This window comes from Ambystoma mexicanum, chromosome 7q (assembly GCF_040938575.1).
Source record: "Ambystoma mexicanum isolate Mex_15411 chromosome 7q, UKY_AmexF1_1, whole genome shotgun sequence".
NCBI lineage: Eukaryota > Metazoa > Chordata > Amphibia > Caudata > Ambystomatidae > Ambystoma > Ambystoma mexicanum.
This window is the reverse complement of record NC_090941.1, coordinates 555,086,090-555,108,007: the sequence shown is the minus strand read 5'-3', so window position 1 is coordinate 555,108,007 and position 21,918 is coordinate 555,086,090. Positions and strand designations below refer to the sequence as shown.

Sequence of the window (21,918 nt, the reverse complement as noted above, 5' to 3'; positions counted from 1 at the left end):
TCTGGGAGTATGTCACCTACGTCCCCCTCCCATTTGGCTTTCAGGCTCGCTAGTTCTCCGGTGGCAAAGGATGTTATGGCACTATACATGGTGGATGTGACTTTGTTTTTGATCATATCCGGGAATAGGTTACGTTCTAAAGGGGTGTAATCAGGCATGTCAATCATCTCGGGGAGATGGGTCTGTAGTGCGTGTTTGAGTTGTGTGTAGCGATACTGCTCATTTATCGTCAGATCGGAGGTGGTGATTAGGTCCGCAAATGGTATTATTTCGTTCCCTTTTATTACGTCGCCAATTTTAGTGATGCCCGCTTGGGTCCAAGAGTGCCATTTTGGAAGTTTGTTCACTTCCGGGAGTAGTTTGTTATTCCACAACGGTTGAGCTGGGGTCAGCTTATTGTCCCAGCCTAAGTATTTGTGGGTGTCTGTCCATGTTAGGGATATGTGTGACAGCATGGATGGGGTAGCAGATCGGTCTTTTTTCCGGTAGAGGTATTTAAATACAGATCTTTTATTTCGGTTAGGATCTGGTTCTCTGTTGTGTGGTAATGTCATGTCCGCGTGGAGTCTGTCGTTCACTATTGCCATCTGACTAGCCCAGCAATAGGTTTGCAATCGGGGCAGTCCGATTCCACCTTCCCATACAGATCTTTGTAGTGTGGTTAATGCTAGGCGAGGGTGACCTCCATTCCATAGCAGTTTTCTGAGCGTCTGGTCTATTTTACGGAATTCGTTGGCCGCTATAAATAGTGGCGCGTTTTGAAGTATATAGAGGAAGCGGGGTAGCGCCAGCATCTTAAAAAGTGCGGCTCTGCCTAGTAGTGTTAGTGGTAGGGACATCCAGTGCCGGACGTCTTCTTTAAATCTCGTCATTATTGGGTACAGGTTATTGGGCACATATTCTGTTAGGTTGTGCGTGATTTGGATGCCTAGGTATCTGAATTTCTCCTTTTCCACATAGTATGGACACTCATCTGGCACCGCGCTGTCTATTTGTTTCAGTAGGAATAGTATGGATTTAGTCCAGTTGACGCGAAGGCCGCTGAATGCACCGTATTTTATCATTAATCGCGTCACTATGGGGCAGGATTTGCGTGGGTCTTTCAGATATACTAACAAGTCGTCTGCGTATAAGGATACCCTGTCCTCCCAGTCGTCTGCCCATCTGAAGCCGCTCCACGTTCGTGTAGATCTTAATAGAATTGCTAGTGGCTCAATTGCTATTGCAAAGATTAGGGAGGACAGGGGGCAACCCTGTCTCGTGCCGTTTCTTAGTTGAAAGGGATTGGAGACGTGTCCATTTACCTTTGTGACTGCTTCGGGGCGGTTGTAAAGTAGTTTGACCCAGCTCATGAAGTGCGGTCCTATGCCCATACGTTGCATAATGGTCCATATTGCCTCCCAGTAGACTGAGTCGAACGCCTTCTCGAAGTCTATGGCGAGTAAAGCCAGGGGGTCTTGTATCTCAGATAGCTTCTCCAGTGCTGTGTGTAGCCTATATATGTTTTGTCTAGTGGATCTCTGTGGCATGAATCCACACTGGTCGGGATGTATTAGTGTGTGTATGACTTGTTGGAGGCGGTTGGCTAGTACCTTTGCCAATATTTTGGCCTCGCAGTTTATGAGAGAAATGGCCCTGTAGGAGCTGCATTTGTCGGGAGGCTTATCTGCTTTGGGCAGGACTATAATTGTGGCTTTCCTTAAGTCAGGGGGGAGACAGCCCTGTGAGTGTGAGTGTTGTAGTAAACGGAGTAAGTGTGGGGAGATTACATTTGCTCCTATTTTTTTCCATGTTTCAATGGGGAAGCCGTTCGAGCCCGGGGTCTTGCCCGATTGGAGTTCTGACATGGCTTGGGTTAGTTCTTCCTCAGTGATTACCTGTTCTGGTAGAGTAGATTGCTCTGTGTTTAGTGTGGGGAGAGTAATGTCCTCTAGGATGTCCATTACGGGTGGTGAGGTTGGTGCTTTGTATAGCTCAGTGTAGTATTTTGCAAAACCCTCCGCTATGTCTACGTCTGTCACTAATAGTTGTGATTCTCCTGTTGTCAGTTGCCTGACCTGGCTGAAGCCCAGGTCTCTACGTTCCAGCCATGCTAGCATTTTCCAAGCTTTGTCCCCTGTTTCGTATATCTTTGCGTGCATCGCAGTATGCGCCTGTTTTGCATTGTCTAGGGCTATGTGTTGGAGTTGCGCCTGCGCCAGTTGTAGTGCGCGGTGCGTTTCCGAGTTGTCATGGGTTAGGTGATCGGTCTCTGCTTTTTGCACTTTCGCTTCGGCGTGGCGTATTGCTTCTGATTGTTTTTTTTTATGGGCTGTGGTCCAGGCTATTATTTCCCCTCTGAGTACTGTCTCAAATGCCTCCCATAGTGTTACCGGGTTATCCACTGAGTCAGTATTCCTCTCAAAATATTTTTCAGTGGTCTTTTGGATATGTTCAACTAGCTCTGGGAAGCCTAGGTAGTAGCTGTTCAATCGCCAGCTGGGTGGGGGGGATCGACCTGTTGGTGTTAAGTGTTATTACAAGTGGGGAATGATCTGATATACCTCTGGGGAGAAATTGTGCCTCACATGCTTCGTGCATGTTATTTAGTGGCAGTAGGAGATAGTCCGGCCTAGACAGCGAGGCGTGTGCACCAGAATGGTGTAAATATTCCCTTGTGGCAGGGTGCAGCGTTCTCCATACGTCTTGCAGCCCCAATGCGCTAGTGAATGTGGCAAGTTTTGTATGTGTGTTCGGATTTCTGGATCTTCTATGTGTTCTGTCAAGGTCCACGTCCATTACCTCATTAAAGTCTCCCCCAATCAACGTAAGGTCTGCAAGATTATTCATAATTAGAGGCGTAATGTCTTTAGTCAGGGGGGTCAGTAGGTTAGGAGGTGCATACACCGCCATCATGGTCACCGAGCGTTCCCCAATTGTACCTGTCGTGAGTACAAACCTCCCTCCCGTGTCTTGCATAATGGATGCGGGCACAAAGGGGAGTCTTTTGTGTACTAGAATCAGTACCCCTCGTGACTCCATGGTAAAACCGGCGTGGAATGCTAGTCTGTAGTTGATGCGTCTAAAGAATGAGCAGTTGGTACCGGCTAGATGTGTCTCCGTCAGGAATACCACATCCGGGGAGTGTCTATTCAGTGTTTGCAGTACTAGACGTCTTTTGATACAATTGCCGAGCCCATTTACGTTCCATGTCATCACTCGGATTGTCCTGTTTTTGTTCACGTTAGTGACTCCTGCCATTTGACACGTGTGTGGATGACAACATTGTGCGTCGGGCCTTCGAAAGCATTGTGGTGATTCATGCTATAGTAATATCTGCCAAGGCTAAGGGCAGGCTGGTTTTCTGTCAGGACATGTATTTCCATTTGTGTTGTGTGGACTGCTGGCAAGAGTGGAGTGACAATTGGTGTGCTAGGGATGGTGTGCTTTTTGACATTATAGATGGTGTGGTGTCCTGGAACATAACTAACATGAAACAGATTCCCGCCCCCCCCTCCCTATACTCCTCCCCAACATGAAGTATCTGTCGCCCTAACTTTACTGGCGTCAAACAACTATACCGCCAGATTAACTTAGTGTGAACTGTTTACACCTTTCTCTCGACTTACTGTTCTTTGGCAAGTCTGGTGTTCCGAGTCTCAAGTCTTGAGTTGAGGGCGTGGCTTTGGCCGATGCAGTGAGTACTCCGGTGCCTCGCGGGCCGCGGGCCTTATTTACATCAGTGTGGCATGATAGTCCATTAAATGGGCCACGATGGAGTAGTATTTCTTGTTAGTGTCACTATTTCAGCCCATTTCCTCTTGTTGTGGTAGTTCCTGCATCGGAGGTTGTGGAGCTGGGCGCCTTCTGTCTAGTGGCTCACGTCGGTTCCTGTTTCTGGTTCTGTTGCTTGCAAGTCTCCAGTCGCCTTCAATGTGTTTCTCTGCCCAGTTCAACGCTTCTTTTGGGTCAGTGAAGTGTACTGTTGTCCCGCCGTGGTAGATCTTGAGCTGGGCCGGAAAGAGCAAGCTGTATTTTACGTGTAGGGTCTGGAGTTGTCTTTTGAGCTGATCAAAAGATTGCCTGGCTCTCTGGACCTCCCTTGTGTAGTCAGGGAAGAACGTTACCTTGGATCCATTAAAGGTCAGTGTGCCTTTGGCTCGTGCCGTCTGGAGTAACCCATCTCTATCTCTATAGTTCAACAGTTTTGCAACTATGGTGCGTGGAGGTGCGCCAGGTATCGGTCTTCCAGTGGGCACACGGTGCGCTCGTTCGATTGAAAAGAACTTCGAGAATGTCTGGGGTTCAAACATGTCAGTTATCCATTGTTCAAGGAACAGTTCCATGGAAGGGCCTTCCGTTTCTTCCGGTACGCCCAGGATGCGAACGTTATTTCGTCTTGATCGGCCTTCACTGTCCTCTGCTTTCTCCTCCAGTGTTTTCAGACGTGCCAATACTCCAGCCATCCTTTGTTCCATAGTGCGCAGGCCATCTTCAGTCCCAGAGATCCGCTGTTCCGCTTCTCCTGTGCGAGAGGACAGTTTTTGAAGATCATGGCGGAGGAGCGAAACGTCTGTGCTGATGCTATCCATCTTTTGTTCCATGGAGGTTCTGGAGTTTGTTATCGCAGCCATGATATCCTTCAGGGATATGTTTTGTTCTGTTTCTAACATGGTGTCTGATTGTTCATGGTCCAATTGTGCGCTCGCTGTGGCCGTAGTGAATTGGTCCATTTTGCTTTGACTTGTCAATTTTTTTGCTTTATCTTTCCCCATAGCAGCTGGCATGGTCTATAACGTTAATCGGTGGGCAGATTCCGCCTGTTTATCCGTGGCAATTGTTCCGTTATAGAACTTCTTTCCTCCCCCGGTCTGGGTGCAATCTGCCAGATACTGTGTTAGGGTTTGGTGTGCAGCTATTTTTTGCTTCGGGATTACACAACGTTCAACACCGCACCTTCCAGCACTTCTTTGGCGTAGCTGTATCGGTGTTTCCACACAGGTAGGTGCGTCGTGAGACAATTTCACCGTGTGCTACCGTGTTCTGATCACCCTGCCCAGTGTTGCTTATTTCGTCGGAATGTGGTCGGTCCTGCTATGCTCGGCGGGAGGGTGGTGGTAGGTCCAGTGAGTGCGCTACCGCCGGGGCCACAACGACGATTTCTCCCGGGCAGCGGGGGGGGGGGGGGGTGAAGATGTGGGTCGCCTGTTGACCCCAGCCCGCGCTCGCTCTCGTTGAGGATGAAGGGTATCTGTGTGCCTCAATATGGCAAATCCGTTTCGCTATGGAGGGGCAGCTGGAAGAGTCTCTATAGCGGGCCCACCGTCAGCGAGGGGGAAGCACGCAAGTTCCTGCTTTCCTGTCCCCCCTTCTCCTTACCACAGGATTGAGGCAGTAGCTGTCCGACAGCGAGCGGGGGCCACTTCAGGAGTCTGGTAGGCGCTCAGCGCTAAGTGGAACGCTCGAGGAGCCCCGGCGGCTCCGGACGCTCCGATGGCGCCAGCAGGCAGAAGCAGTGTACGGGCACGTACATCGCCACGTTAGTGCGGATTTGATTGCCTGTGAACGACAACCGTTGACGCCGCTTCCAAGGGTGTATTCCCTCCGCCCCACAGCACCCCACACTGCACTCGCCAGCCGCCGGTATTTGGGCAGGGTTCGGTGGTGACACACGGTGTCCTCCGTTCATCCGCGGTCTGCAGCAGCCATTTTGTGTGCTCTGTGGCGCGCAAGCTCGCTTTCTTGAAAGTCACGCCAAGTGGGTTCTCCGATACCGATTTTCACCAGGATCAGGTAGGGACGTACAGTAGAAGTTCCCACATCGAGTAGGCACTTTTGGGTACTTGTAGTCTTGCAGGAAAACAGGATTGTTTCAGGATTTGGCTGGCGGCCCGGGAGCGAAGCGAGCTCACGTCCTCATCGCTCGGCTGCTGGCCACACCCCCTCGACCACATTTGTTATGGATCAGTGTCGGAGGGGGTGTTAGATGGAACGCAGACTACACTCCATAAGGCGCAGCATTTGGAGGGCCTAAATGTCATGATGCCTACCTCCAAGGAGCCAGGTCTGACCCAGCAACCCCAAAGGCAGGCATCATTTCCCCAAAGGGAGTGCCAGCGGGCCCAAGCTGGGACCCTTTGGACACAGTCCTGGCGTCTTAGGCGCCAGGCTCATGTTGGACCTCTGTCCTGGTGCCTTAAGCGCCAGGCTCATAAAGCTAGACATGTGTTCAAGTGTTTTAATGTGCACTTATCTGATGCAGACCATGCTGCCACATCCAGGCCCTCTTGAGGCCTGTATAGGAACTACTTTACCTGTGGGACTACATTCCACCCGGGTGTGGTCGGGGAAGGATACATACCTGATCAGAGGAAGGATACACACTTGGAACTTCTTCCAAAGCTATTTAAACCACACCCGATCAGCAACTCACGCTTCGCGTTGTTCTGCTCCTCGCAGCTGGACGCTCACCGTGTCAGCTCCTGCATCTGGACTTCAGCCACGCCTGTCAGCATCGTGGGTCACCTGCAAAGGGAGACAAGAGACCTACCAGCTAATCTGAACCACGGAGACATCACAGACGATCCTGAAAGGGAAGACATCATTTTTAAAAGCATTTCGTTACGATCGCTGCAGCGCTGCATTTCACTCACCTTTCCTGGGTTCCTCCATCTTCAGCAGCGATCATCGGATACACAGCCACTTCCCAGAGCCTAGAGAAAAAGAAAAAAATAAGAGGTGAGAGAAGGAAGGGAATAGGAAAAGCTCAGTTTCCTTCTAAGACTTACCTGTTGGGTCATTCCCATTTCATTTCGGGTCTTGCTGCTTCCAAGCATTTTCCGGACCCCAGCCCCTATGGGGAAAAAAGACAAAGACATTAGATGAGCGAATGCAAAAACATTACCTGAGCGCTCATCTAGGACTTACCAGATCTTTACTGGAACTGCACGTTTCACTTCGGGTCGGTGCCATATCTCCGGCATTCCGAACCCCGGCCCCTATGGGGAAAAGACATCAACATTAGCGCTTTGTTGCAGGAAGTCTCCAAAGGAATCTTCATTCATCACCTGAAAAAGACAATGAACATTATTATTTAAAGCTTGAACTTTTGAACTTGCAACAGAACTTTTACAGCGCCTTACCAGTATAATCAAGCTTACCTGAACTCCCATCCAACCTCAATCCAGTGAAGTAACTGGGTTCAACGCGCCCCTGCGTCAGAAGCAGGATGGAGAGCTTGTCCTTTCAGACCCTAAGGTGAGACTTCACGGGGAATCGTGGAAGGGTATCATGGAGGGTTGGAAGAGAGTGGGATGCTTGAGCATAACTCAGTCAGTAGGTAATACTCCCTTTTCACACACAGGGGTATATTCCTACGAGCCGGAGAAGCCAGAGTAGAGGGCCCTTCCTGTCCATCTTCAGAGTCCTGCGCTTCACCACTGAAGAAGCATCAGCACTCGAAGCCAGACCTGCGCCTCCGTGGGAACCAGGTGAGCGTTACAGAACGCAAAGCCTACCCACAATTTCCCACCCGGGCGCTATGGAGACATTCGAGACTGACCAGCTGGCCCAGCTTTTGGGGGAATTACGGGCAGAGGTGCACTCAGCCCGCCAGGAGACTAACGCTCTCAAAAGAGAACTGATCTTATCTAAGGAAAGAACTGATGACCTAGCCAAAAGGTTATTACAGGCCCAGGCAGGGCACACTCCTTTACCTAATTCTGGAGACATTTCCACATCAATGGGTTTGAGTAACCCGGTACAAATTAATCTACCTGGACACATGCCTTTGGCCCCGCCTGAACGTTTCGCGGGGGATCCCAAGAAATATGCCGTCTGTATGAACCAATGTCGTTTACACTTTCTATGCAGACCCGGAGCCTTCCCTAACGACCAGACCAAGGTAGCCTTTATACTATCTTACCTCAGTGGCAGTGCTGCCGATTGGTCTATTCCATTGGTAAATCAGGATGATCCCATTCTCCAGAATTTTCAGGGCTTCCAGGCCAGCATGGAAAGATTGTTCGCTCGACACTCTCAAGGACAGGCCCTTCATAACGAACTGCTATCCTTACGACAAGGTAATCAGGATCTTCTGTCCTACATAGCCACCTTTAACAGACTGGTTGTGGAAACTGGTTGGCCAGAAAGCAAAAGGATCACATTGTTTCATCGAGGCCTGCACGGAGAGCTTAAGGATGTTCTAGCTCAGATAGTAAACCCACCCCAGGTCTGCGCAGACTACATTAACTTGGTGGTTCAACTTGATCACAGACTTCAAAATAGAAAAGCAGATCGGTTCAAGTATGAAAATCGAGCACCGATCAAAACCCACGCTACCTCCAAGAGTACCGACGTATCTGAACCTATGCAAATCGGTGGTGTTAAAGGACCATTAACGCAGAAAGAACGAGAGAGAAGGCGGCAAATGCAACTTTGTCTGTATTGCGGGACTTCCGGTCACTTTCTTCGAAATTGTCCAGTTAAACCACTTAAGAAGGTGGTTGGAGCTACTGATAACGAATTAGTGACACCTGATTCGGGAAACGACCTAGCCTGGCAAGCGTAGGGGTCCGCTTGCCGAGCTTGAAAACTAACTCTTTGACCTCGCATTTCGTCATGCCAATGGTGCTCGTGGACCCAAAACAGCCTCAGCAGTTGCATGCGATGAAAGCATACATCGACAGTGGAGCTATTGGAAATTACATAGACCGTGAATTGGCTTCCAGGATTAAGCTTCCTCTCCGCCCGAAAGTAACCCAAGATGTCATTACTACAGTAGATGGAACCGAAATAGCCTCAGGGCCTGTAACGCATTCCACTGTTGGAGTGACACTGGTGGGTCAGGATGGACATCGGGAAGCAATCGTGTTTGATGTGATCAAGGCCCCACAATTTCAAGTAATTCTTGGAATTCCTTGGTTAGAAACACATAATCCCAGAATTGACTGGCGAGCAAAGAAGATAAGTTTTCCTGATTGTGAACCAACTTGTTATCCAAGAAATCCAGCTATGGGTCTAGCCACAGCAACTTCCACCCCTGTACAGCTACCGTCTGAATACCAAGAATTCCAAGACGTTTTTCAGAAAGAACAGGCTAACACGTTACCTCCCCATCGGTCTTATGATTGCCAGATCGATCTGGTACCCAATGCTCAACTACCTTGTAGTAGGATTTATGCTCTTACGGAACCTGAGAACCTGCATTTGCGTCAGTATTTAGATCAGTACCTAGCCAATGGTTTTATTCGCCCTTCCAAGTCTCCTGTCTCTTCAGCTCTGTTCTTCGTGCCAAAAAAAGAAGGCGACCTTAGAACGTGTATAGACTATTGTGCCCTAAATCAAATAACGATTAAGAATCGTTATCCTCTGCCCTTGATCCCTGAGCTTATCGACCAGGTGAAAGACGCTTGTGTGTACACCAAGTTAGATCTCCGAGGAGCTTATCACCTGGTGCGCATAAAAGAAGGCGACGAATGGAAGACTGCATTTCGCACCAAATTTGGGCTCTTCGAATATCAGGTGATGCCCTTCGGTTTGTGCAATGCACCTGCCGCCTTTCAGTACTTTATGAATGATGTTCTTCGGGAACTTATCGATGTCTGTGTCATTGTTTACATTGACGACATCCTGGTGTACTCTTCTTCGGAATCTGATCACAGAAAACATGTTAGGGCAGTTCTTGAGAAACTGCGCCAGCACAGACTATTTGCAAAACTCGAAAAATGCGTTTTTCATACCACAGAAGTTGAGTTTCTCGGATTCATCCTGACACCTCAAGGAGTCCGAATGGACTCGCGAAAGGTGGACGCCATCCTCAAATGGCCATCTCCAAGCTCGGTGAAGGGAGTTCAGAGCATGCTCGGCTTTGCCAATTTCTATCGAAGATTCATCCCAGAATTTTCCCGAACAGTCCAACCCACCACCGCTCTCCTAAAGAAAAACAAACGCTTCGAATGGACTCTTGAGGCCGAACAAGCCTTCCAGGACCTGAAAACCAAATTCACCTCTGCACCTGTATTGAAGCACCCGCACCCAGATCTCCCGTACATAGTGGAAACCGATGCTTCCAGTTCGGCCATGGGAGCTGTCCTGTCGCAAAGAGACCCAAAAACTAACCAAGTACACCCAGTGGCCTTTTGGTCCAGAAAATGTTCTCTTCCTGAAATCAACTACGCAATTACCGATAAAGAGTTACTGGCCATCAAATCTGCTTTCAAGGCTTGGCGTCACTACCTTCTCGGGGCAAGACACACCATCACCGTAATTACGGAACACAGAAACTTACAGTATTTAAAGACGGCCAAAGCTCAATCTTCACGACAACTCCGATGGGCTCTATTCTTTGCGGAATTTGATTTTGTAATTACCTATCGCCCTGGCTGCAAGAATGGAAAAGCAGACGCCTTATCCCGGATTGGCATGGAAGAACCTAATTCGAGCTTAGAACCTGTGCCCATCATACCTGAGCAAAGAATCTTAGGCTTAACTTCATTGCAATCTATTGAGGATATCCAAACGCAAGTAAAACAACTTCTAGACTCTTCAACCTTATTGGAATGGAGTCAAAAGGGTCCTCATTACACCGTTAAGGATGACTTACCCTACTTCCAGGAGCGGTTGTTTCTGCCAAATAAAGAATTGCAAGAACTTGTTATTGCCCATCATCATGAATCTTTAATGGAAGGACACCCTGGTATCGCTAAAACGGAGGAAAAAATCAAACGCCACTTCTGGTGGCCTTCTTGGAGAAAAGACAAAGCCTTTTGTACTGTCTTGTGGAATTTGCGCCCAAAACAAGGCTCAAAAGAAAAGGCCAGCCGGCCTACTTCAACCCTTGGATATTCCACCGGCACCATGGCACACCCTGTCAATGGACTTTATAACTGATCTGCCTCCTTGTGCTGGTTACAACACAATCCTTGTAATTGTGGACCTATTCTGCAAAATGGCCCACTTTATCCCTTTAAAGGGTTTGCCTTCAGCTTCCACCTTGGCCAAGGAATTCCTGGAGAATATAGTTTGCATACATGGTTTCCCTTCCATTTTAGTCTCGGATCGTGGAAGTCAATTTATCTCACATTTTTGGAAGAAGTGTTGCCAACTAGCACAAATAGATGTGCGGTTATCCACCAGCCACCACCCCCAGACCGACGGACAAACCGAGAGAACCAATCAGACTCTCGAGCAATATCTTCGGTGCATGTTACACCAATCCGAGTTGAATTGGAAAGACATCCTTTGGATCGCAGAATATGCATACAACAATTCAGTGCATGTGCCAGTGCCTTAGGCGCTAGGCTCATAAAGCTAGACATGTGTTCAAGTGTTTTAATGTGCACTTACCTGATGCAGACCATGCTGCTACATCCAGGCCCTCTTGAGGCCTGAATGGAACTACTTTACCTGTGGGACTACTTTCCACCTGGGTGTGGTCGGGGAAGGATACATACCTGATCGGAGGAAGGATACACACTTGGAACTTCTTCCAAAGCTATTTAAACCACACCCGATCAGCAACTCACGCTTCGCGTTGTTCTGCTCCTCGCAGCTGGACGCTCACTGTGTCAGCTCCTGCATCTGGACTTCAGCCACGCCTGTCAGCATCCTGGGTCACCTGCAAAGGGAGACAAGAGACCTACCAGCTAATCTGAACCACGGAGACAACACCGACAATCCTGAAAGGGAAGACATCATTTTTAAAAGCATTTCGTTACGATCGCTGCAGCGCTGCATTTCACTCACCTTTCCTGGGTTCCTCCAACTTCAGCAGCAATCATCCGGATACACAGCCACTTCCCAGAGCCTAGAGAAAAAGACAAGAATAAGAGGTGAGAGAAGGAAGGGAATAGGAAAAGTTCAGTTTCCTTCTAAGACTTACCTGTTGGGTCATTCCCATTTCATTTCGGGTCTTGCTGCTTCCAATTTTTTTCCGGACCCCGGCCCCTATGGGGAAAAAAGACAAAGACATTAGATGAGCGAATGCAAAAACATTACCTGAGCGCTCATCTAGGACTTACCAGATCTTTAGTGGAACTGCACGTTTCACTTCGGGTCGGCGCCATATCTCCGGCATTCCGAACCCCGGCCCCTATGGGGAAAAGACATCAACATTAGCGCTTTGTTGCAAGAAGTCTCCAAAGGAATCTTCATTCATCACCTGAAAAAAGACAATGAACATTATTATTTAAAGCTTGAACTTTTGAACTTGCAACAGAACTTTTACAGCGCCTTACCAGTATAATCAAGCTTACCTGAACTCCAATCCAACCTCAATCCAGTGAAGTAACTGGGTTCAACGCGCCCCTGCGTCAGAAGCAGGATGGAGAGCTCGTCCTTTCAGACCCTAAGGTGAGACTTCACGGGGAATCGTGGAAGGGTATCGTGGAGGGTTGGAAGAGAGTGGGAGGCTTGAGCATAACTCAGTCAGTAGGTAATACTCCCTTTTCACGCACAGGGGTATATTCCTACGAGCCGGAGAAGCCAGAGTAGAGGGCCCTTCCTGTCCATTTTCAGAGTCCTGCGCTTCACCATTGAAGAAGCATCAGCACTCGAAGCCAGACCTGCGCCTCCGTGGGAACCAGGTGAGCGTTACACTAAATGACATTCTGATGTGTTAATTGTTGACTGGAGCTGCTTCCGGAAGCCTAATAGCCTGCATGGGGATGAGAGTGAATGCCGCATGAGACGTAGAGAGTCAGCACAGACCCTAATCTGGACTCTCAATTCAGAAACGCTGAATAGCGATCACAGCTGATGTCAATGTAACTGCGGGATATCGCCCATGTATGAACCCGTTCCGCTGCGCACACTCGCAAATTCTTTGGCGTGCTTTGTAGTGGAGCCTCTGCACCTGCACCAACGCGGACGTTGGACTGTCGAACAGCAGCTCGTGTGCAAGCCGCACAGCACTACTAATCAACCAAAGTTAAGTGCAAATCCCTGTTCACATTGCATACAAATACTGTCTAATGTGCATGGCTGCAACTGGGTGCATGAGGTAATGTTATAGGTGCGTACTGTGTTAGGTAACCCAGGCAGCAACCCCAGCAGTTCAGATATGAGGCTAGTAGGTAGGCCATGTATGTTAGGGGCACAAGCTGCATAAAGGGCGAGTGCATGAGTGAACAGGCGGAGACTACCAAACCCCAGGAGGGACCAACAGAGAAAACCTTTCCCAACAACCCCCTACCCATCCATTACCTCTACCTAACCCTCTACCCGGTTACCCTAAACACCTCTACCTATCCAATCCTGTGGACCCTCTTTCACTAGCGAGTTGCGGTGGCCTGTGGTTTTGCTAACTCCCAGGTACCAAGACCCCTACGGGGAGGTAGGTGTTTGTGCTACCTCCGCGCAAGACTAAAGGGATCTGACAATTCCACTCCAGGCAACAATCACCCGCACACACAAACAGCCTACACTATGTTATCAATAATGCTAGTTTAATTGGTGACTACATACTGGGAATATGCACCTATCACTACGTTTTGTGATACCCTTTTCTTTTTTGCTGTTGATGACGGGCTGCAACCGTCCAACAGTCCCCCATGCAAAGTTGCAATTACTGTAGGGGAAGTTTGAGGGGACGATTCATTCCTCTGATTCGGAGAGGGATGGGGGAGTCGGTAGGGCGCTTCGGGCGGTTAATGAAAATGTGCTTGGCGTAAGGGAATTGTTTAATATACTGCGATGGTATCTGACGGTTAAGCTATGCAATGTTTGGCACCTACACGCTTGACAGTTAGACACTACATCACAATCTGACCCGATGGCGGCTGAACCAATACATTTCATGAGCTGGAATTTGTGCGGTCGTGGCAGCCCTGCTAAGATGCACCGTCTCCAACTGTACATAGAGCAGCATAAGGTACACAGTCTGTTTATACAAGAAACCCATGCACTCACTGCGACAATGGGAGTGTGACGGGTATACCACCATGGGCGATATGTATGACATGGAAACGTTTCAGGACCTGCCCGGACCCCCACATAGGCAGGCGTAGCGCTGGTTGCAATACGCTGGACTTCTCAGGGCAATAAAAAAGACCTGGGCTGAGTACCCGGTCCAACCACCCGACGAGCCATTGCTCGGCGCCATCCTGGGCGGGAATGCCATGCGGGGGGGGGGGGTTGGCCAGGCTGTACAATATATTGCAGAACATCAATAACAGACCCCTAACCAAACTCTGTGGAGCCTGGAACAGAGACCTAGGAATAGACATCACTGATAAAACCTGGGAATGTATGTGCCTACAAACTAGTGCAGTGTATTTTAATGCCAGGTGTAGGCTTATACAGCTAAAGGTGCTGCACAGGTTCCACTACACCCCAGCCAGATTAAACCTGTTCTTACATACCTACACTAATATGTGTCCTAGATGTCGGGCCTGAGGGGCGAGATATTTTCACATGCTCTGGAGCTGCTCGAACCAGGGGGAGTATTGGAAGGGGGTCTGCAATGTCATGTCTGAAATGTTTAATTGCAGTATAGAGCCGACCCCACTGAACTGTCTATTTCAACAACTAACACAACTACGAAGTGGCCTGCGTAAATGAGCTAACCTCTGTATGCTTTTGGCAATTCGAATTATACTGTTGCTTTGGCTGCGACCCGCAGTCCCCACTAGGACACAATGGCTGAAGGCTGTCACATGGGTGTCAGATACGGAAGAACAATGGTCCCTGCTACAACCCTTGGGTAGCAGGCCAAGTGACATATGGCAACCTTACCGCAACTATCTGCGGTCACCTCAAACACAGGCACAGGATTCCCGCACCCAGCCAACTGACTGATGCACTACTGTCCTTACGGCCAGACCCTGTATAGCGGCGACGAGCCAATCCTCGCCTATACCAAATTGTGTTACAGTTCATGCATACCTAACCCGATAATCAAAGATTGCAATGTAATTATTTACAACTAGCTGTCCCCGGCCACGCGTTGCTGTGGCTCAGTCTGGTTAAATGGAAAAGAAAGAAAAGAGAAAGTGCATGTTTCTAATATGTTTAATTTCACAATGCTTGTGGGTAGTTTTTAATGGCTCTGGTGGTTCTCCAAGTTGAGGCAGTTTAATTTTCCCGGCGGCACAACACATTCCTTTAATTTCTCCATTAAATTTCAGAGCCTTGCAAGAAGGACACACTTCAGTCATGGTGCCGATGAGAACATGCTGGCTCAAACTATAATCATCAGCTGGGTTGTACCGGAATGCAGGGCAATTGTAATTGCGTGATTGCTAAGCACGGAGTCGTGTTTGACGCTGATCTGCTGTTTGTCGTTGATGTCTTTCAGCCACTCTTAGCCTATCGCGTTCATTCTGTTGAGAACGAAGCAGATCTGAAGCTGCAGAACGCGATCATCGTGCTCGCAACCGTGCATCCTGAAGTCTGGCTGCACGTCACTGCTGCTTCCTCGGCAGGTATTTGAGCCATTCTAAATCGTAATATATTTAGTATAGCGTGTGTTGCTTTTACGTCCAACAGATGGTGCTGTTTTTCAGAAAAGGCATATTTTTACCTGTCACAGGTGTGACATCTATATATAGTAGGTATATACAAACACGCGCCTATTCGAATGCAACGTTGTGTCAAAATTTCAAAGCAATCTGTGAAGAACTTTTGGAGATTTAGATTTTGAACAAACGAACATTTACATTTTTATTTATATAGATTGTTCAAGCCGTCTTACGTATGTGAAATGTCATGCACTCAATAAATAAAGTTTAAAAAAAAGAAATAAAAGGGGGGTTAGATTGCTTCGTTATCCTAATCCACAGCCCACAGTGTCTTCAAATTATGTACCCCACACTTCTTCTCATATCCTCATTTTCAGGCTACCCTTGGCCTCCTCCCCGTCCCTCATCTCTGACTGTGTGTCTGTCTGCTATCCAGGAGTGGTGTGCCACCAATGACCTCTGCCTTAATGCCAGCAAGACTGAGATTATCCTCATCGGCACACCTGCTCCCTCCTTCACTGTCGCTCTCTGGCCAGCCTCTCTTGGCACTCCTCCTGCTCCAACCTTTGAGGCTAAAAACATCGGGGTCATCTTCGACTCCACACTCTCCTTCTCTCCTCACATCTCTGACGTCTCTAAGAAGTCACACTACCAGCTGCACCTCCTCAGAGGTATTCTTCCTTTCCTCTCTTTCCCCCAGAAGCTCACTGTCTCTGGAGCCCTGGTTCTCTCTAGGTTGGACTATTGTAACAGCCTCTATCTAAATCTGCCTGCCTCTACTCTCCGCCCTCTGCAACTTATCCAGAACAGGACGGCGAGAATTGCCCTTGGCCTCAAGCCCAGGGATCGTATCTCTCCAGGACTGGAATCTCTGTACTGGCTGCGAGGATTAAGTTCAAAACCCTCTGCATTGTCCACAATGCCTTCTGGGGCCGCAATACCTTCAATGATCTCTTCCTAAATATCTTCCTTCTTGAGCTCTTCGCTCATCTGCCTCCAACTCCCTCAGGGTCCGTCGCTTCTCCAAGCAACAAGTTGGTGGTAGATCTCTCTCTTCGGCAGGGTCCTCCCTCTGGAACAGCCTTCCTACCCCCCTGAAACTTGAGGAGAACCATCTCTGGTTCCGAAAGCACCACAAACCTTCCTCTTTGCTTCTGTTTTCTCTGCCCCTCTCCCCTGCTGATTTCCTGGCTGAAACTGCACTGGTTACCTGGCCACCCTGTCTGATCTTGGGCCCAGGCCCCGCCAGTTGCACACCTGCACTGCCTCCCTGGCAACCCCTGCACCGGGGGACTGTTTTCTGTATCTCTTCAGTCCCTGTACCAGCACTTATGTCTGCACTTACCTTGCACTTACCACCATCTGGCTGTTTATTATCTTATTTTTTCTACTATCCCTTGTACTGCACTTTCCCCTCTCCCTTCCCCCACGCAGTTTTCACTTTCCCCCTTCCCATGCACTTGCGCGATCTGAAGGACACCTGGCCTAGTAAGATCGTTGTCTGTCTTCCCGTTGTTCCACCTCCCTTGCCTCGTTGCGACTCGAAACACTTTTGTATAGATGCGTTATAAATGCCATATCATATCATGTCATATCATATCATATGTCAAACTATGAACTGGTAAGAGAGACTAAGTGAGAAAAAGCCTTCACTTTCAGCAAATATAGAACACATTTATCCAAACGGTTTATGGCAAAATCTCATACATCAGTGTATATCGGCAATTGCTGGAACCAGTACCAGGAGATGCCGCCAGTGCTTCCTGTCACTTGCAAGATCAGCTCTATGGTCACTTTTGCCAAAAAGGTTGTTGCAGGAGTACTTTCTTATGGTGCCGAGTGGCACCTCCTGGCAGCTGCTTTAGTTCATAATACCATACTCTTCAAAATGACAGATTCTCTCTCATCTGCCTCATTGCTACGGTAATCCCTGCAGTGCGAAAAACAGTCAGCTATCAACCGTGCCGCGCGCACTTAGCTACACGAACCAAGCATACGAAATCACACCAATCAGGACAAAAATACATAGCAGACTGAAATAGTTTACCATTAGCAGTTTGTCGTAGCGTTCCGCAGACATGAGGAACCGCCCATCCTCAAGCTGCATCTCACGGTTCTCCAACAAATTGTTAAGCACGGGCAAGACATTGCGTTCGGCCTTCTCAAGTCCTTCCAGCACCAGGATCCTCCCTTCGGTGGCTGCACGCACAGCACACTAGAATCAACCGAGACACACGAGGTTAGGTCAGGATCAGTACATTGCAGGAAAATCAACAAAAACTCGAACAAGAGCCAGTGAAATAATACATGTTGGCAAAGTGGCAAACATAGAGCAAATTTGGAACACTTTATTTATTATTATCAATAGAGATTATCAACAGAGATTATTATCAACCAGATTATCAACAGAGTACTTATCTATGAAGACTCACCAGAGGTGTGAAAAGTATTCGGATGGGATGGATCCCAACCAGATGAATCTATTCTATTTTAAATTCAGATTACAAATTCACCCAGGTTTATCCTTATTGGGCAAATGGATAGGATTAAGTGGTCCTGGTCATTTATGCATGTGGACCAGGTTGAGACTACAATAAATGGTATGCGCTTATGTCTACATTACAATGGGATCAGACAAGGTTTGCTACGTCTGAACCTTAAAGCTATTTGATGTTAGACATGCCAATATGGCATATCTATTGTGCTGCTGCTTGCAAATTGATTCAGTTGTTTTGAAGTCAACCAATTTATTTGGAGGGCCTGGCAGAAATGGCAGAACATTTTAAATATGTGGAATCTACAAACCACACTTTTGAATGTTGGTACTGGTTTCCTATTATTGATGCTAATGTAGTCTGAACTTAAGCACAGAATTTCTATATTTTAATGTATTATTGCTAAATGTGTCCTGTGACAAAGTCTCCCTTCCAGGACCTTAATCTAGTGACCACGAGTCAAGAGTCTCAGGGAGCTGGGTACCCAGACAAACCAGTAATGGAAAAATACACGTCCTTCAATGCCCCTCAGAAACAGAAGCAAAACCCAGACCCGATCCGGGAAACAACATTAGGGGCTAGGGAGACAGAAAACCCGGAAAAACAACCAGTCTTTTCACTTAAGACAGGGAAGACACCACCCTCAGAAGGACTACATCTCCCACAATGCCCTTCCTTCCCAACCAGAAAACCTAGAACAGATCATGGATGTTAAATTATCTCTTAAAGGAGCGGGAGGCCATAGCAAAACATTTTAAGGACAGGGAGACCCTGGGAGAAACCTAAACACCCCTAGAGCCCTACCCAACCCACTTGCCTTCCAACAGCAGTAAATCAAGATATCCTCCACGCAAGCAGCCTGTCAGTTTATCCCAGCTTATCCCTACACACAGAATTTCAAACTGGCAAGCGGGGTTCTTATAGAGTCAGCCCAGCCCAAGCCGGTCAGACAGCACAGCGAGTAGAGTGCTCGCTTTGGCATCCGTGCAGAGCCTGCGGAAGCAGGTTTGAATCCGTGCAAGGACAAACTCAGCCTTTCATCTTTCCGAGGTCGATAAATGAGCACCATACACCGTGGGTAAGCAGCGCTCAGATGCCTGAGGGTTTGTAGCGCTATATAAATGCAACCAAAACAAAAAATAAACTCTAGGCACCAGTTTGAGTATCAGGAAGTGAGAGAGCCCAGCCAATCCCAACCCTCACACCATTTAGGCTCACAGCTGCTCCTAATTCTAATCAAGGGGAGGGGGCATGTTGCTAAATAAGCCAAACAGCCCAGTTCAGTGTGATGGCTGACAGGAGAAGGCAGCTCTTGTTTGGAGAAGGTTGCCGCATTGGAGAGGATGCCACAGAGAATGGAGAGTGGTAGAGAGGGGAGCTGGAGAAGTGGCAGCAGGAGAGAGGACGAGGTGATCCCTATGTTAGAGAAGAAAGTGGTGAGAGAAAGGAAGGAAAGAGGGAGAAAGGAAAACCAGGAGTGGATTGACAGTCAGTACCAATAACAGAAGGAAAGGAGGGAGAAAATAAAACCAGGAGTGGGTTGCAAGTCAGTAATAGAAACAGAGGACAGGAGGGTGGAAGTAAAACCAGGAGTCGAGTTAAAGGCGGAAGTAGAGGCAATAAAAAAAGGGAGGAAGTTAAACCAGGAGTGGATTTGCAGGAAGGGACTAGAGCAGGCAGAAACAGGGAGGGAAAAAAACCTAGAGTGGAGTTGAAGGATGGAGTTATATTAAAAGGCTGGAAGGAGGAATTAATACCTGGAGTGGAGTAGAGTGGAGTGGAGTGGAAGGTGACAACAAAAGGCCAAGGTGGTAGTGAGGAGACATTGATAAATCAGAAGGAGAAGGGGGTAGGTGAAAGTGAGGAGACTGAGGATGATACATCTTTAGAGTTTATTAAGATATTGAAAAGAGAGAGGCAAGGAGCCAGAAGCAGGCTAGTCATCTAGACATAGGAGATTCCAGAGGGCCAGAGCAGGCCCTAAGCAGGTCTAACAGCGGGGAGGAGGTTCCAGCGGTGGTCAGGAAGCACTGTGGAAGTTCAGAGCAGTGGTGGAAAGAACAAAGTCAGGACGGAAGGCTACTACGGATTTCTCTTTTTGACGCTATCCTTGCTGACCCCAACAGGATCTCCAAGCAACACCGAAGGTCCTGCAATACATCATTGATTGGTTTAGTCTTGGGGTAAGGGACCCCAGGAAGCCTGCAATTAGGCTCAGAGGAGCAGAAGGAGGGTGAGTGAGATAACTCCTTTGAGGCTTTGGAACAGTAGCTGAGGCTTGAAAGCTTGAACTCTCATCCTGACACTGGGAAAGCTGTTGCAAGCTACACTATGGGGAGTAGGCAATGATATATTTTTATTTTGTTTGGAAAGAACTTGTTTATATATAAATTGGCCAACCCCTGTACGTAGTCCCTAATACAATTGTTTAGCTTTGAGTATCTGGTTTTAGCGTACTTCTTGGTTCCAAATGTCCAGTTTGCAACAGTACATTGTTTTCAAATGAATTGTAAAGTGTAATTATACTTGTTATACCCATGTATTTTGTGTTTCTTCTGAGTATAAACAATACCGACCGTGTGCAGTGGGTATTTGCATTATAATGTATTACCTTTTTCAGGTAAATTTAGCAGTTATGCTAATCCATAATAATTCCTTTAGTACCTTCTTTGTGTGTTTTTGTATGTGAAAGATCCATGTGATTTTTTTCGTGGATGCTCTTAATTTGTGGTTAGCCACTACACATCTGTCGCCTCCCCAACAACGTGTTCAGGGTGGGGGTAAGTGTTGATCAGCACCCTCAACAAAGCCTCCGTACACAACACAAAGGACTCTTTGCATTTGCCGCTGGGGATGGAGGCAGCTATGGCCCTAATATGAGTATCCTATCATTCAAAAGGAGACAAAGCACCTCCATGTGTATGCTCTGCCTGATCACTGATGCACTCCATTTTCTTTTCTTATTATTTTAGCATTAAATAAATACTCAGTTTAAGGCTGATGACATGACCTTGTGCAGGCTGCACCAGTGGATTTAACGTATTGAAATAAGAAAATGGAGGTTAGCATTGATAATTAGGAGTTTGCTTCTCAGAGGGGACATTGTGGGTTCCCCTATATTGAGGTTTACTGTTAATAACAAGTGACTTTAGAATACAGGATATTACCAGACAGGAGGCACTTAAAACCTGCTGTTCATTCAGCATGATGCTTTGTGTGGCTTGTTGATGCTAATCACAACACATACGTACTACAGCATTCAGGGACTCTACCAAATGCATTATGGGATTGGTAATTTTTGAGTCACATTGTCTGATCATATGGTAATTTGTAAATTCATGCATTTTACGAGATATGTAGTATGTCATTTCTACTAGCTCCTGTACAGTGAATTTCTGAATTGAGTTTCTGTCCACCACCATCCTTTCTCCAGTGCCTTAGTCGTACAGGAAGTTGTCAATCCATGTTCAATTCGCCTCCACCTCCGGTAAGAGTTACACATCCAAGGAATTCATCCTGTTTCTTCAAGGGGGAGACACCCCCTTTAGAACTAGAGAGGTGAGCCTGCTACGTTTAACACCCCCCACGGCACACAAGTGGGATCGCACTGGGGAGTGACTCCCTCCCCTGGGTGACAAGGAATTCACAAGTAAGAGTTTTACATCACCACCCTTTAACACAGAATACCAAGTGTTGGTTGGCAATATGGGAATGGAGCAGGGTAAACATTTATAGGGCCCTTTATAAGTGGATGCTTTGGTTTCTGACTTGTTTGTGAACCACAAGAGTGAAACCAATGGAAGCTCTCATCTTGGTCTAGGGAGGAACATAAAGGGCCTGCGGGGGCCAGTCCACGGGTGAGAGAGTCAAGGCTGCATACGAGTGCAGAGAAGGGAACACCTCTCCTCCTGGAGGCAGAGCAATGCAGTTGCACAGAACACTTCTGAACCCAGAAAGGCAGGGATCTGGATGAGGTTAGAGCCACT

The 21,918-nt window shown here is 47.8% G+C and overlaps 1 protein-coding gene across 1 annotated transcript in view; it reads right to left on the bottom strand.

The window, feature by feature from the left end:
• Positions 1-21,918, bottom strand: part of VWA8 (von Willebrand factor A domain containing 8) — a 3,012,337-nt gene that overhangs the window by 2,434,383 nt on the left and 556,036 nt on the right. The window contains exon 5 of the mRNA XM_069639376.1: positions 17,485-17,652. Coding sequence (XP_069495477.1) covers positions 17,485-17,652 — 168 coding nt within the window. The remainder of the gene's footprint in view (positions 1-17,484; positions 17,653-21,918) is intronic.